This window comes from Hyperolius riggenbachi, chromosome 1 (genome assembly GCF_040937935.1).
Source record: "Hyperolius riggenbachi isolate aHypRig1 chromosome 1, aHypRig1.pri, whole genome shotgun sequence".
NCBI classification, from domain to species: Eukaryota; Metazoa; Chordata; class Amphibia; order Anura; family Hyperoliidae; genus Hyperolius; species Hyperolius riggenbachi.
This window is the reverse complement of record NC_090646.1, coordinates 379,095,043-379,110,278: the sequence shown is the minus strand read 5'-3', so window position 1 is coordinate 379,110,278 and position 15,236 is coordinate 379,095,043. Positions and strand designations below refer to the sequence as shown.

Sequence of the window (15,236 nt, the reverse complement as noted above, 5' to 3'; positions counted from 1 at the left end):
ACCAATGGGCTTCCCACTACCATGATAAGAGAATATATTTTTTGCTCCAGGTAGGCTTTGATGAATTCAGTAACAAAATAACTTGAATAATGAAGAAAAACATTATCAATATTTTTTTATTTTTTTTATTAAGTGATGTAAATCATTAAGGATGTGACACTTGAAGGACAACTGAAGCCATAGTGATATGGAGGCTGCAATATGTATCCCCTTATAAGCAATGCCATTTGCCTGGCTCTCCTACATCATTGTCAGATCTGACAAGATTAGCTGCATGCTTCTTTCTGTTATTCAGACACCAATGTACTTATTCAGTAAGGAGTTCAAGGCAAGACTCCCTAACACTGCAGGGTGGCCTCTTGAGCGCGTCCCAGTAGCTGCGGCTCTTGAGCGCTTTGAGTCCGACAGGAGAAAAGCGCTATACAAATGTTCGGATTATTATTATTATTATTATTATTATTACTGCAGCCAAATAGACCAGCAGTGCTGCCAGGCAACTGGTATTGTTTAAAAGCAAATAAATATGGTAGCCTCCATATTCTTCTCACTACAGTTGTCATTTAACTGAACATAGTACACCACGTGTACATGTAGTACACCAATGATACAATCACTTCAGACATCATGTAGAACAGTAGGGTCATGTAGCTCTGGTTACATGCGCTTATGAACCTATATAGTGTTCCAACCAGGACCTTTGTCCAGGCGCTACATCTGGCTGAATTCTCAAGCTGGCCAATTTGTCTACTTTACAGACAATACAGAAAACTGACCTTTGCCCTACTGTTTCCAAGTGTTGTTGGGATATTTGTTCTGTCCAAATGCCCCTGCTCAGCCCAGCTACTTATCTCAGTACTTTCTCAGTGCCTGAGCCTCTCCTCTCGCTCTTGGAGCAGCCAGTTCTCTATTACTCCACTCACTGAAGTAAGATGGAGGCTCCCATATTTATTTCCTTTTAAACACCACCAGTTGCCTGGCATCCAGATGATCTATTGCTGCAGTAGGGTCTGAATAACTCATATAAAACAAGCATGCGACTAATTCAGTCAGAGCACTTGATCTGCATGCTAGTTTAGGGTCTATGGCTAAAGAGTATTGAAAGCAGATGATCAGCAGGACAGCCAGGCCATCTGCATTGTTTAAAAGGAAATACATACGTTGGCCTCCATATGCCTGTCAGTGCAGGTGTGCTTTAAAGGGAAGGTTCAGGGACACCTTGCAAAAAATAAAAATCGATATCCACTTACCTGGGGCTTCCTCCAGCCCGTGGCAGGCAGGAGGTGCCCTCGCCGCCGCTCAAGAGGCTTCCGGTCGTCTTCGGTGGCCGACCCGACCTGGCCAGGCCAGCTGCCAGGTCGGGCTCTTCTGCGCTCCAAGGCCTGGCACTTCTGCGTCCCACGCCGGCGCGCTGTCGTCATCGGACGTCCGCCGGGCTGTACTGCGCAGGCGCAGTAGTTCTGCGCCTGCGCAGTACAGCCCGGCGGACGTCCGATGACGTCAGCGCGCCCGTGTGGGACGCAGAAGAGCCCGTCCTTGGAGCGCAGAAGAGCCCGACCTGGCAGCCGGCCTGGCCAGGTCGGGTCGGCCACCGAAGATGACCGGAAGCCTCTGGAGCGGCGGCGAGGGCACCTCCTGCCTGCCACGGGCTGGAGGAAGCCCCAGGTAAGTGGATATCGATTTTTATTTTTTGCAAGGTGTCCCTGAACCTTCCCTTTAAAAGAAATATCAGGGAAATAAACATTTACTTACCGGCAGCCGCACACTTGCGTATGTGCCGGGGCCCCCAGGCAACCTACTGAGAGCGGAGCTGCGGCGAGGGACACATAGGCTTCCAGGGGCTGGAGGAAGACCCAGGCAAGTAATTTTGTTTTTGTCTTTCCCCGGATGTGTCCTTTAAGCTACAATCTTATTTGCTATTTAATAAATGCTGCAAATGAGTTGAGACTTTTTTAAACTGAGCTGTGATAACTGTGATTGGCTTACAGTGATCACAGGATCAGGAGCCAATGCAATCTGCTGTCAGCAGAGCGATCGGGCTGCAGCGACGACAGGGTGGCGCCAACAGCGAGAGCAAGCAGACCGTGCAGTGAGAGTGATTGAAATCTATGCCCTGGCAGGAATAACTGCTCCCAAACTGCGTACTTTTTAATCACTGCCATCTGGAAGTGATTAAAGCCTGCAATGCAACAAGTTAGAATCCATAACAGCACAGAGATGTGAATAGGACCATAGCATAATCTGGGCAGCGAGTTGACAAGCAGAATTATTCTGCTATGCAACTGCTGCAATGTGAATGCACCCTTAGCTGAACGCACCCATTGATTTTCTTTCCAACAATGTTCCTGAACTCAGCACTTTTCTAAGTAATTGCTTTGTGATTCCAAGTAGAGCAAGTGTCAGCAAATCCAGCATTACCTTTACAAGGTTGCCTAGAAGGGGTTTTTGGCTCTTATAATAATTATTCTGTAATTCACTGGCATGCGCAAATTTTATTTTTTCCTCATTTCTGTTACATCACTTTTACCGTACCATCAATGTTCTTTATAAAAAAAAAAAAAAAAAAAAAAAAAAAAAAAAATCACCTCTTTCAGGCTATACTTTCAAGCTATGCTAGTCTGAAACTATGGCAATGGTGCTGGGTTTGGTATACTGGATCTCCCAGGATTATCATCACCTTATTAGGCGATCAAAACAGGAAGTGCATTTCACTGGCCCAGTTGCAAGCGTCATACAATTTGCATGCAAACTGGAATTATTAACATATCAAATGACCCCTAAACCTTCTGTTTGTGCCATTTATTCACAGCTTCCTGTACTGAGACATGTCCACAAATAAGGAAATCAAACTCTTGGTCCCTCAGTTCCACATTAGTTACACAAGGAGGCAGAGTGTACAATACACCTGTGCTTACTGTTTGTCTCTCCATGTTAGTCAACACCACTCGTTACTTCCAACCAGAGAGATACTGCAGTGCTTTCATCCATGATTAATTCCAGAACTCAGTGAGTCTCATTTACTAATGTTAGTCACACCCTAGCAGATTGACCAGGCAGGTTTATTATTTATTCTACATGCATCGATTATAGACCGATATGCGAGTACAAGTGATAGATAATTCCCACATCAAAATATTCATTCTGAAGTTGTGCGTTTTTATTCTAACACCTTGTTTACACATTTGAATTGTAAGAGCTTGTTCACTCTAGGGGCGATTGTGTAGCTCTTGCTGATTGTCAGTGATTGGCGAATTGCTGGTGCATGGTAGTGAGGGTATTTTTACAGCAGCATTTCAGTTTTTAGAAAATAGAAATCTTGCTTCAAGTACCAGAGTAATTCATTCAAGGAATGTGGAAAAGCACAAAAACAAAAAAACAACAACCTTGTAACTCTTACCATTAGCGGTTTTTCTTCAAGTCCCTCCGGATGGCCTTACAAGGTTGTGACTAAATTTTTTTTGTAAAAAACAAAAACAAATTGGGTCTGGAATCAGAGGCAGATGGGCTTTCTCTAGAGCACAGGTGTGGTACTCCAGGCCTGGAGGGCCAGATCCATGCCAGTGTTTAGGATGGACTGAGAAAGGGAGAAATGTGTTCTGTAGGCCTGAACGATTTTAGGAAAAAATTGAATTGAGCGATTTCTGTCCAAAATTACGATTTCGATTTGATTCACGATTTCCTTCAAATTAAGCTTTGTTCCCCCCCTTTGTGCCTCTCTGTTCCCCCTCTGTCCCCGTCTCTCATTGTGCCCCCTTTGCCTCTTCATGCCTCCTCTGGGTCTCTCTCTTGCCTCCTTTGTGTCTCTGTGCCCATGCTGTCTCTCTCTGTGCCTCCTCTGTCCCCCAAGTTGCATCAGTTCTGGACATAGCTTCAAGCACTAGTCCAGCGATGCCCGTCTATCCACTTTGCCTCCTGTAGGCTCTAATTAGAGGTGGGCGAACAGTTTGGCTGTGTTAGCCGAACTGTTCGGGCTGCCTAATCTGTCATTTATCTATGCCTCTTACTACTTCCGGGTCGCAATGACCCGGAGTAGTACGTCTGCGCTGCCCGGCGGAGCGCGTCCTAGCGACGCGCTCCCGTTGCCGGGCACTTTCTGCGCATGTGCGTGACGTCACTCATATGCGCAGAAAGTGCCCGGCAACGTGAGCGCGTCGCTAGGACGCGCTCCGCCGCGCAGCGCAGACGTACTACTCCGGGTCATTGCGACCCGGAAGTAGTAAGAGGCATAGATAAATGACAGATTGGGCAGCCCGAACAGTTCGGCTAACACAGCCAAACTGTTCGCCCATCTCTAGCTCTAATGCACGGCATACTTCCTGTATATCATGTGACATACAGGAACCCGAAATTTTGCCAAGCACAAGAGGCGGCAGAGGGCGATAGAAGATCGAAGGTATGTCCAACACTGCGGGCACTGGGACTTTGGGAAAGTTTGAAGTCGCTTCTTCAAACTTCCTCATGTGGAAATGACGTGATCGCGATATTCGCCGCTTTGACGATTCTGAAATTGTGATCTTGGTGATCGCGATTTCGATTTAAATTCGATTTATCTTTCAGGCCTAGTGTTCTGCATAATGGACCCCACCTTTCCTGATTTAGACTCATCAATTAATTTGAGCTGTGTCAAAAATGTGTAAGGACCTCGGCCCTCATAGGACCAGCTTGACATCCCTGCTCTAGAGGCAGAATTTCCTCAGGAACTAGTAAACCTGGGAACTCCAAGCCTCTTGAAATTTTTTTGTAATATGACTCCAATTTGGAAAAAAAAAAAAAAACGTTGAAGCCTCCCCCCTACTGCCTCTTTATAGTCACTTTTCTTCAAGAGGCTTGGAGTTCCCAGGTCTACTAGTTTATTTATTTATTGTATTTATAAAGCAAGAAAGCCCATCAGACTCTGATTCCAGAGTTTTAGTCACAACCTTGTAAGGGCATCCTGAGGGACGCAGGAAAGAAAAATAGCAGTAATGATAATAATATATATATATATATATATATATATATATATATATATATATATATATATATATATATATATATATATATATATATATATATATATATATATATATATATATAAAATTGCATTGCAAAATCGCAATCAATTACAATTGCTAAGCGTTTAGGGTTTGCATTTGAAGTGTGAACTAAGCCTAACAATCGATCCCTCATAGCTTAACAAAGATTATGCAACAAAGCCATTTAAACTTTTGATTACAGTAGAATCCCTTTATAGTAAACTTTGAGGGACCTGGCCACGTAGTTTACTATATCCGAATTAATCATACATTGTATCTTTATAAAGGTGCATGGTCAGGACCTGGGGACTAAAGCCTAGTACACACTAGCAATTTTGATAGGCCAATTATTGGTAAATTTTACCACCTCCATGTAGTATGACCATTTACCTATATAATCTGCATAGAATTGAAAATCTGTTTGGCCCTCATGCTACATGGAGGTGGTAAAATTGACCAATCATTGGCCAATCAAAATTGCTTGTGTGTACTAGCCTTAAGGTTTACTAGATATAATCAGATTCTACTGTACAGGTAGTTCCGACTTACGAAGGGCATGGATTCTCTGTTTCCATGTGAACAAGTCAAAAAAAACAAAAAAATTCAAACTGGACTTGTAGTTTTTGAGAAAATCTATTTTGAAAAAAAAAACAAAGAAAAAATGGCTTTTAAACTTGTATAAACAGGTACAAAGGGCAGAGGTGACACTGGAGGCACAGAGGAGGTACAGGGGACAGAGATGGCACAAAGTTCCGACTCCAGGTTAAGAACAAACCTACAGTCCCTATCTCGTTCTTTAACCGGGGAATACCTTTACTACTTTCTTGTCTCCACTATACTACCAGTGATTTGCTGTGTTTTCACACGTGAATTTGGATGGGAAAAAGCAGCTTGGGCATGATGCACAAAGCTTTTTCACCTGTTTTCCCCTTATTTACGTTACATTTATTTACCAAAGAGTAAAAATATAATATAATCAAGGTAAGAAAAGTAATATTGAAATGAAGTTAATCAGGAACAACTTACTTTGGGTAATTATTTTGCTTGTAAATGTGCTGAAAGATTGTTTTTATTAATTAGGTGATAAATAAGTCATTTATGAGAAGTTTTGTGAATTGAGCCCAGTGTTCTCTCCAGGCTCTTTTAGCCGGGTGGTCCACCCGGCTAGTTTTGTTGAGCACCCGGCTTTCATCGGTTCACCTCCTCTTATGCTATAAGCAGAGTTGCGCACAGAAGCACCAGCCCTGCATTCTCTCATCTCGCCCCACCCGGCTACTTTTTCATGCCACCCGGCTACTATTTCATGCCACCCGGCTGGAAAAAAATTCTGGGGAGAACACTGGAGCCCAATAAATACTTTTTCAGTACAGTAATGCGTGATGTTTTTTAGGGCTGGTTCAGACGGACGTTTGGAGGCGTCGCTTCGTTGGCGTGGCGGTGGCAATGCGTTCGGGCTTTCAGCAGCGTTCGGATGCGGTCGCGTTTTTTCTTCCCCTAGGGGGACATTACCCGTCGCAGTTAACCGCCCCTGGAAGCAACATGTAGCTTCCAGGGGCTCCTTGAACGCCAGTGAAAATCGGGACCCAAACGCCGCGTTCGTGCAAACGCGCGTAAAAGCTTGGTACAAACGCTCCCATTCACTTGAATGGGAGCGTTTAACGCCAAGCTCCGAATGCTGGCAGTAAACGCTCTGCAAGCGTCCGTCTGAACCAGCCCTAAATAACGAGTAAGGCCCGGTTCACACTTGAAAATAAGTGGCAAACGAATCCATGAAAACGGATCTGATTACAGGTCGGTCGGATCTGTTTTCACTCCGTTTCGCAACATCCCCCCATCACCAAAGTGGATTTTTCTGCTTAAAACAGTCCGTTTCTTCACTAGTGTGAAGAAACGTTCTGTTTTCTCATTGCCCCAATGCAGTGTTTCAGCTTCCATTTCTGTTTCACTGGGCTTAGGAAAAATTGCTGCAGAATGAAAGTTGCGGTCAGCAGATTGTGCGGAACGGATCCGTTCGGCCAGATATGAACGCATCCATAGGTTAACACTGGATCCATTTGATCAGTTAGGATGCGTTCCATGAACAGACCGTTTTTTTTACGCCAGTGTGAACCAGGCCTAATACTTAGCTTAGCTTATGTACATGTTTTAGCATCTTTTTATCCTGAAAACCTACCTGCCTGCTCATATGTACATGCAATATATATGGCTTTATATAATGCAACAGCAATAATCCATTAGCGGTGGTACTAGACCAATGAGTGGTTGCTCTTCACTGTACAGCAAAATCCTAGTGGTATACAGGGATGATCTCCGAGCTTAATCACGAGTTCTTACTCATGATTCAAATGAGGATTAATTACAGAAGCTGAGCGGTGGGGTTTGGAATGGTTACTTACCCATAAATCCGCGCCCTCCCCGTGCTGCATATAGGTCCATGCGTCCTAATAGTATCATTCCAAGCCTCGCTGACGTCACTTCCTCCTTCCGCGAGGAGGATATGGATTTATGGTTAAATAATCCTTCCAATCCCCGCCGCTCAGCTGCTGTAATTAATCCTCATTTGAATCACGAGTAATCACTGGTGGTATACATGCCAGGGATGGGAGCCACCTATCATTCATACTGGATGCTTGCAGGTATCTGACAGGTAGTGGACCAGAAGTCTGCCAAGCGGCAGTCACACATGGGGGCATATGCAATTCACTTTTTCACCTAAGTGATCATTCATTGATCTAAGTCTCACACGGAGACTTAGATCAATCAATGGGAACTGTGTTCCCATTCATTGATCTAGTGGCTAACGAATGGCGGCAGTAACGAGCACGGGGCTGGGTGAGAGGGAAGGAACGGCGGGAAGGGACGTAGTAGCTACTCCCCTGTAAACAGTTATGGCATCTTGCAGGGAAGTAGTTACTTGTGGGAAGTAGTTACTTGCGGAGGGGAAGTTGTTAACCAGCCAGGTGAATTTGAATTTGCACAAGCATCAGAAGCATTTCATTTGCATTTTAATTAGCGGTAACTTTTACGTGATGCTGGGTGATAAAGGCTTCACATATTGCAAGTCTTATCTTTTGTAATTGAGTCAGGTGCCTAATGGTAAGGGTTTGAGTTATCCTTTAAAAAAAAAAAAAAAAAAAAAAAAAAAAAAAAAAAGGTACCTAAAGTAACATTATAAGATAAACATGTGAACACATACAACTGACCCTACTTAGAACTTGCATGTGTTCACTCAGGTGACACATGTTGCTTAAAGGACAACTGTAGAGAGAGGTATATGGAGGCTGCCATATTTATTTCCTTTTAAACAATACTAGTTGCCTGGCAGACCCGCTGGTCTATTTGGCTGCAGTAGTCTCTGAATAAAACTAGAAACAAGCATGTCGCTTATCTTGTCAGATCTGACAATGTCAGAAACACCTGATATGCTGCATGCTTGTTCAGGGTCTATAGCTAAAAGTATTAGAGGCAGAGGACTGCCAGGCAACTGGTATTGCTTAAATGCAAATAAATATGGCACTTTGCTTGCTGCGTGTTTACCTCGATCGCCGCCGCCGATGAGCCACTACCCACCACGCCCCCCCCCCCATCCCCCGAGCGCAGCCTGGCCATCACGATCGTCGCCATGGCGACGGGGGAAGCCCTAAAGGAAATCCCGTTCAGAACGGGATTTCCTTATGGGACGACGCGCCGGCGATCGGTGGGGTGGGAGGGACGCTGCAGGGGGGGGGGGGGGGGGGGGGGGGGATCATGAAGCTGCCGCTAGGCTAGCACACACACACACACACATTATATATATATATATATATATATATATATATATATATATATATATATATATATATATATATATATATATATATATATATATATATATATATATATATATATAGTGCATTCTTGCTGATTCCTTTGGCTGCAGTAGTGGCTGCATCACACACCTGAAACAAGCATGCAGCTAATCCAGTCTGAATTCAGTCAGAGCACCTGATCTGCATGCTTGTTCAGGGGGTATGGCTGAAAGTATTAGAGGCACAGGATCAGCAGGCAACTGGTATTATTTTAAAAGGAAAAATCCATATTCTTCTCAGTTTAGGCTCCAGCAAGCCAGATCTATAGAAGTTTAATCTAGTACAGTATGTGTATATAGCTTAAAGTGTACCCAAGGCGGAATGTCTGCTATGATTTGGACACAGAGGCATGTTAGTGATATCATCACATGCATCTGTGTCCTTTCCTTACTTTTGTTTGCATCCCTCCCCACCCCCCAAATTGTTGACAAGGAGATTGACGTTATTAAAATAACATAAGGGTCATCTTTTTCCTCAGCGTGTCTCCTACAGAACGCCCTCTCAGGCATCAGGAACACCCCTTCACTGCCACACGAGAGGAGCTACTGGAGCATGCTCAGAACTCTCATGCACTGTTCTCGGGCATGTGCCATGACCTCAGAAGTACTTCCGGGGTGGCAGCCATCTACAATTGTTTTCTGATCCCAGCAGACGAACGGGGCAGGAGAGAACAACGTGAAGTGGCGCGATGGGATCCGACAAGCTGCGTCAGGTAGTATGGTCTTTCTCTGCTTTTTCAAACACCACCTCGGGTTTGCTTTAAAGCAAGCCTGACCTGAAAATAGAAAAAAGTCTAAATAAACATACACAGGTCATACTTACCTCCGCGTAGTCTACTAATCAATCTCTTTTTCTTCTCTTGCATCCTGTTTGTCCACTGTGATCAATGTAATTCTATGTCCTCCATTTTGAAAATGCCCTCTACCCCATAACAGCCTCCTGGTCAGCACACTGTTAAACTGTAATATCCCCCATTTGAGCCATAGGGAAACATGGACATTACCTTTTATTATTATTATTATTTAGTATTTATATAGCGCCGACATATTACGCAGCGCTGTACAGTGTATATATATATATATATATATATATATATATCTTGTCACTAACTGTCCCTCAAAGGAGCTCACAATCTAATCCCTACCATTGCCATATGTCTATATTATGTAGTGTAAGTACTGTGGTCTAGGGCCAATTTTAGGGGGAGCCAATTAACTTATCCGTATGTTTTTGGAATCTTGCACATTAGTTGTCCTTTCAGTTTTAACTGACATCAACTGATATATTTCCGTTCTGACAAAATCTTGTTAGCACTGGAAGGAATTGTAAGATGAAAGTGGTGAGCTTCTGAGAGGAACTGATGGCGAGGTAAATATGTAATAATAATTTGAAGATAATTCATGTGTTTATTTTAAACAATTTTACTCGGATCAGGTTCACTTTCAGTGCAGTGTTAAAGTGGAACTGAAAGGTCTTTAAAAACCAAGAGTTTCACTTACCTGGGGCTTCTGCCAACTCCCTTCAGCCAACCTGTGCCCACGCTGTGACACACCGATCCTCCGTTCCCCTGCTGCGGCTCACTTTTCTTCACGCAGTGGAAGCCGACGTGAGCGAGGATGCGCATGGCCAGGGCCGTGCAGTGGACACCGACTGCGCAAAGTAAAAAAGAGCTGCGCGTGGGAACGGAAGATCAGTATGTCATGTTGCGGGCACAGGTTGGCTGCAGGAGGCTGGCAGAGGTCCCAGGTAAATGAACAGGGCTGTGGAGTGGGAGTCGGAGAGTCGGGCAATTTTGGGTGCCTGGAGTCGGAGTCGGGAAAAAATGCACCGACTCCGACTCCTAATGAATTTGTAACTGTAATTAAAATAGAAAATATGATAAAATGTTCTATTTCTCAGATAATAGTCATTAAAAATAATGTATATATACAGTATATATACAGTAATAGATGTGCTTAGTCCACAAAAATGAAATAAACCAATCAAAATTAGTTACTTGTGCTGCTTCAATAAAGCAGTCCCCATATTTTTAAGGTCAGATATACAAATCTGATTGTGACTGTATATATGATGTGTACACAGGAATCTCTTATATATACTAAATAACATCTATGCTGTAAGAATAAAGCCTGATGTGTAGCTGTGTGTAATAGAGATGGTCAACGAGATGGAAATAATTCTGCATTGATGCTGATTTATGCAAATGTATGCACTCCCTTTGCCGATGAAATCAAATAATTTGATAGGTTGTTAAAATTTGGTTTGGTGACTACATTACTACTGCTAATCATTCCTTTGCTGTCTTCCACCACCCGGATCTTCTGCTATGAGTCCTGGTAATTCAGCCAGTCAGCGCTGTCCGGCCGCATGCCGCTCCCACAGCCAGGAACATTCTGCACCTGCGCAATAGTGCTGCACAGGTGTAGTATGCTCCTGGCGGCAGAGTGTGTGCATGCGCACTACGCCCGACTGGCTCAAGTACCTGGACTCATAGCAGAAGATCCAGGTGGTGGAGGAGGACAACGAGGGACTGATTATCCTGAAGGCGGCTGGAGGAAGCCCCAGGTATGTATAAAACTTTAATTTGATCTGTCTCAGGTTTACTTTGTTACACAGTAGTACTATACTCTACATATGCACTCCCCACAGAGCAGCAGGGAATTCACTGAGAATGCTGTGCACATTGAACACAGAGGTGTTGTCTGTTTACAATCTCCTCATTCCCCTGCAGAGTACCTGCACATCATTCTTACATGTACCCACACTTACATTGCCTAGGCCCTAGGGCCTGATAGATGTTCTTTGTTCCGGTTTGTACCTTTTACAAGTACTCTTACCAAGGACTAGTTTTAGTCTAAAGGGAATAAATATAGTAGTCTACATATCCTTCTCACTTCAGTTGTCTTGTAAAATTCCTAAGCGTTGGCAGTTAAGAGACGAATTTCAGGTTACATACTTTTAATCAACAAAATTGTTATATGCAAATCAGAGGAGTCGAGGAGTCGGTGGAATCCTAAACTGAGGAGTCGGTGGATTTTTGGACCGACTCCACAGCCCTGTAAATGAAACTTATTTTTTGTAAGACCTTTCAGTTCCGCTTTAAACATAATGCAGACTTCAAACTGAGATTTTCAGCTTTTAAACTGAAAAAAGGACTTCAGTAAAATTCTGTTTAGGATCTAGTCTACAGATCAAAAGAATTATTTTTATATATACACAATTTCTTTATTTTCACTTTACTTTTACTTTAGCATATACCTGAAGGGGCCGGTAGAAAATACCTATGTAGAGAGAAGGCTCTGGATCCCGCAGATAGAGACTTCCCAGTCCTCTCTTCATGCCCTCATCCTACCACTGTCCCATTTATGTTATTCGAGCACCAGGCCAAATGCATCTTCGGCCCTCCTCGGGCGCTAGTTCACTTTAGGGGAGCCAGCAGGGATCAGTTCTCCAATCACAGTACCCTCTTAAAGCACAATGCTTTGTTATTAACTAAATAGTGGGGGCGTAGTTTACTACAACCTATTGGAAACCTAGCTGTACGAGGAGGTGCATCCATCCAATTACGTTGGATGAATTTCCTTATAAAGTTTTCTGCTGGGTCCCCTAAAGTGAACTAGCGCCCTCCTTGGGAAGCCTTTAGAAACACTTGTGTCTGCAAGTACTTGTGAAGACGTGTGGATCCATACTGTGCACGTCCCAAGTTGAGGATCACAAATGTGCAGATGCACCTGTCTTCAGAAGCTTCAGGACCCAAATGTTTGTGTTGCGTTCCAAGGAGTCCCGAAGGCATGTCATTTGAATGAAGGACAGCAGTGAAATGAGGGAACTGAGAAAGGACTAAGTACGCTCTATGGGATCCAGCCTTCCCTCTTCATAGGTGAATACCTAACTTGAAGTAAGTTTTAACATAGTACATTTTAAATGTCACAGTACCGCCATGATTAACAAAAAATGTAGTCAAACCTCATGACATCCCCACCCCCATATACACCCACACAGACCAGCTATGCAGGTAGGAATGACTGAGAATTTTGGCCTAGGGCTGCTGCTATCTTGGCTAGATAGGAGAGATGCAGAGGACAGACAGGTGTGCTCTATAAGCACCCAAATGTTTCTTGTAAAAAGTGATCGATCAGCTGTATAGAAAAGAAAGAGGCTCAAACTATTGTATATCCAAGTACATATTAGCATTAGTGTGATGATGACAACAGGGAGATCTAGTTGACACAGCTTGCAATGTATTCCAACTCTCACACAGAACAACTGTAGTTACACTTGAAACCGAATTCTATGACTATAAATGGAGTACGAAAGCCTGCACTGTACATTTAGGTAAAGTCACTAATTATTAGAATCTGTCATAGAAAACCCGGATGCAACATCACTCCACATCCACGCCCCAGATGCTGGGGAGCTCTATGCTAGCTGGATGACATAAGGCCACGCTCAGATTACTAGGAAACCATCCATCCATCCATCATGGTATGAAGGCCACTGCAGAATGGGGTGCATGCCAAGCTACTTGCCTATGCCTGATATTATTAGCAGCAGGCACTGTTGGCATGCGCTTCGTACATGTACAGTGTGCAGCATGTCCCGATCAGCCCCAGCACAGAGCGGCACTTACCACATCTTCCAGTTCCTTCACCATGGCTGCCTGGTGCAGAGAGTATCACCAATCACCGGATAGGGGGAAATGCCCAATTCTTCTCTATGGACACACTCTGCTAGGAAGCACATGTGACACTGCTGACGTCAGCGTGGAGAGGTCGGACAGGGCTCCCGCCAGTAGCAGCGGCGCACGATACGTAGGGGCGTGGCTAGCGGGGACAGTGTGCGCTGCTAGAGGCGGAGGGCATGCGCGCTGTAATGCTGATAGAGGGCGTGGTGCTGTGTTTGGCTGCTTTCCTGTTCTGCGCTAGACGAGACAGAACATCGGAATGTAGGCAGGGTCAGGGAGTTTAGGATGAAGTTCTATTAACGCTGAGGATTTATGCTAATATTGCAAATGCATGCAGATTATTATCACTTTAAATACCTAGCTGCTCGCAACATGTTATTAATAAGGACTTAGATCTGTGGACATGAGATGAACAATTCCAGATGTGTGATGCAGAGAGAGAATCTTGCTTCACCTAGCAGCGAGCATAGCCCCTAGGTTCTGTGAGCCTCATGGGCAGCTTCTGTTGGGCAATAGGATCACTTCTAGCTACAAAGGAGCAATGTGCACAATCAATATGGGCACCACCTGACACCGCTGTAAGTGGTGTTTGGGACACCTTTGATTCTGACAAATTACCCCCAGCTCCTGATATGACTGCGTCTGCACAGCTTCCTGGTCCTTGTTTGCAGGCATTTAGGGTGATTACACACATCTTATTTTGATAGTCCAATTTTACCACTTCAGTGTGTAGACTGGAGGTTCACAAATTTTTAATACTATTAAAGCGGACTTGAACTCGGAACTTCCCATCTGCTCTAAACTATACGCAATAGCATAATAACCTTTCAGGAAAAACATTTCTTTGTTACAGCTGACACAAATCCAACAATGAATCTGTAGTTTGTCTGCTTCCTGCTTTCATGGAAGCAGATATATTGTTAACATTCTGTGTTTACCAATTAGCTCTCTGCTGTGGCAGTAGCTGACACAGCTGAAGAGATCAAATTACAATTTGTGCTTAGTCACAGATGTGGGGGGAATTAGACAGGCTAAACTCTCTAAATAAATACAGGGTGCGTTTTTCTGTTTTCCTTCTGTCCTGTGCAAGAGTTCAGGACCACATTAAGGCCTTGACTAGAAAGTGCTATCGCAATCGCTAGCGATTTGTGTTAGCGTTTTGCAAGAGATTTTGGTAGCGATTTCCCTGCTCCCATACAATTCATTAGAATGGAAACGCTCATAAAATGCTGCATGTCCTGCAATTGCGATTTTCTCAATCACAATAGGTCTAGTGTTATCTGTTCCATCCATTTACATTGGCAGAGCATTTAGGGAATAGAGATGGGAAGTCCGGATCTTTTCAATGATTCGGATGATTCGAATCGGATCATTGAAAAGATCCGGATCTTCGATCCGAATCTCGAATCATTTTACTAGGGAAGCATTCGGGGGTGAAATGACTATCAGGACAGGACTTTCCCTGCAGTGGACAGAGAAGGGGAGGGGGTGGACGGACACAGAAGGGGGGATGGTGGACAGAGAAGGGCAGGGAGCGGACGAAGAGGGGTGAGCAGAGAGCAGAAATGTTTTTTTTGCACACATTACCCACATGTTGCAATCATATGCTTTAAATATATTTCACCTATATGTTCATCTGTATACTCTGAATGCAAACGTCTCACAGTGAAAGAAAGCATCCCCCTTTTCTCA

The 15,236-nt window shown here is 44.0% G+C and overlaps 1 protein-coding gene across 1 annotated transcript in view; it reads right to left on the bottom strand.

Annotated features, from left to right (window-relative positions):
- LOC137551712 (thioredoxin-like) overlaps nucleotides 1-13,633 on the bottom strand; it is a 30,356-nt gene extending 16,723 nt beyond the window's left edge. Inside the window, exon 1 of the mRNA XM_068271357.1 lies at nucleotides 13,491-13,633. Coding sequence (XP_068127458.1) covers nucleotides 13,491-13,514 — 24 coding nt within the window. The 5' untranslated portion in view covers nucleotides 13,515-13,633. The remainder of the gene's footprint in view (nucleotides 1-13,490) is intronic.
- Between the last annotated feature and the right edge of the window lie 1,603 nt (nucleotides 13,634-15,236).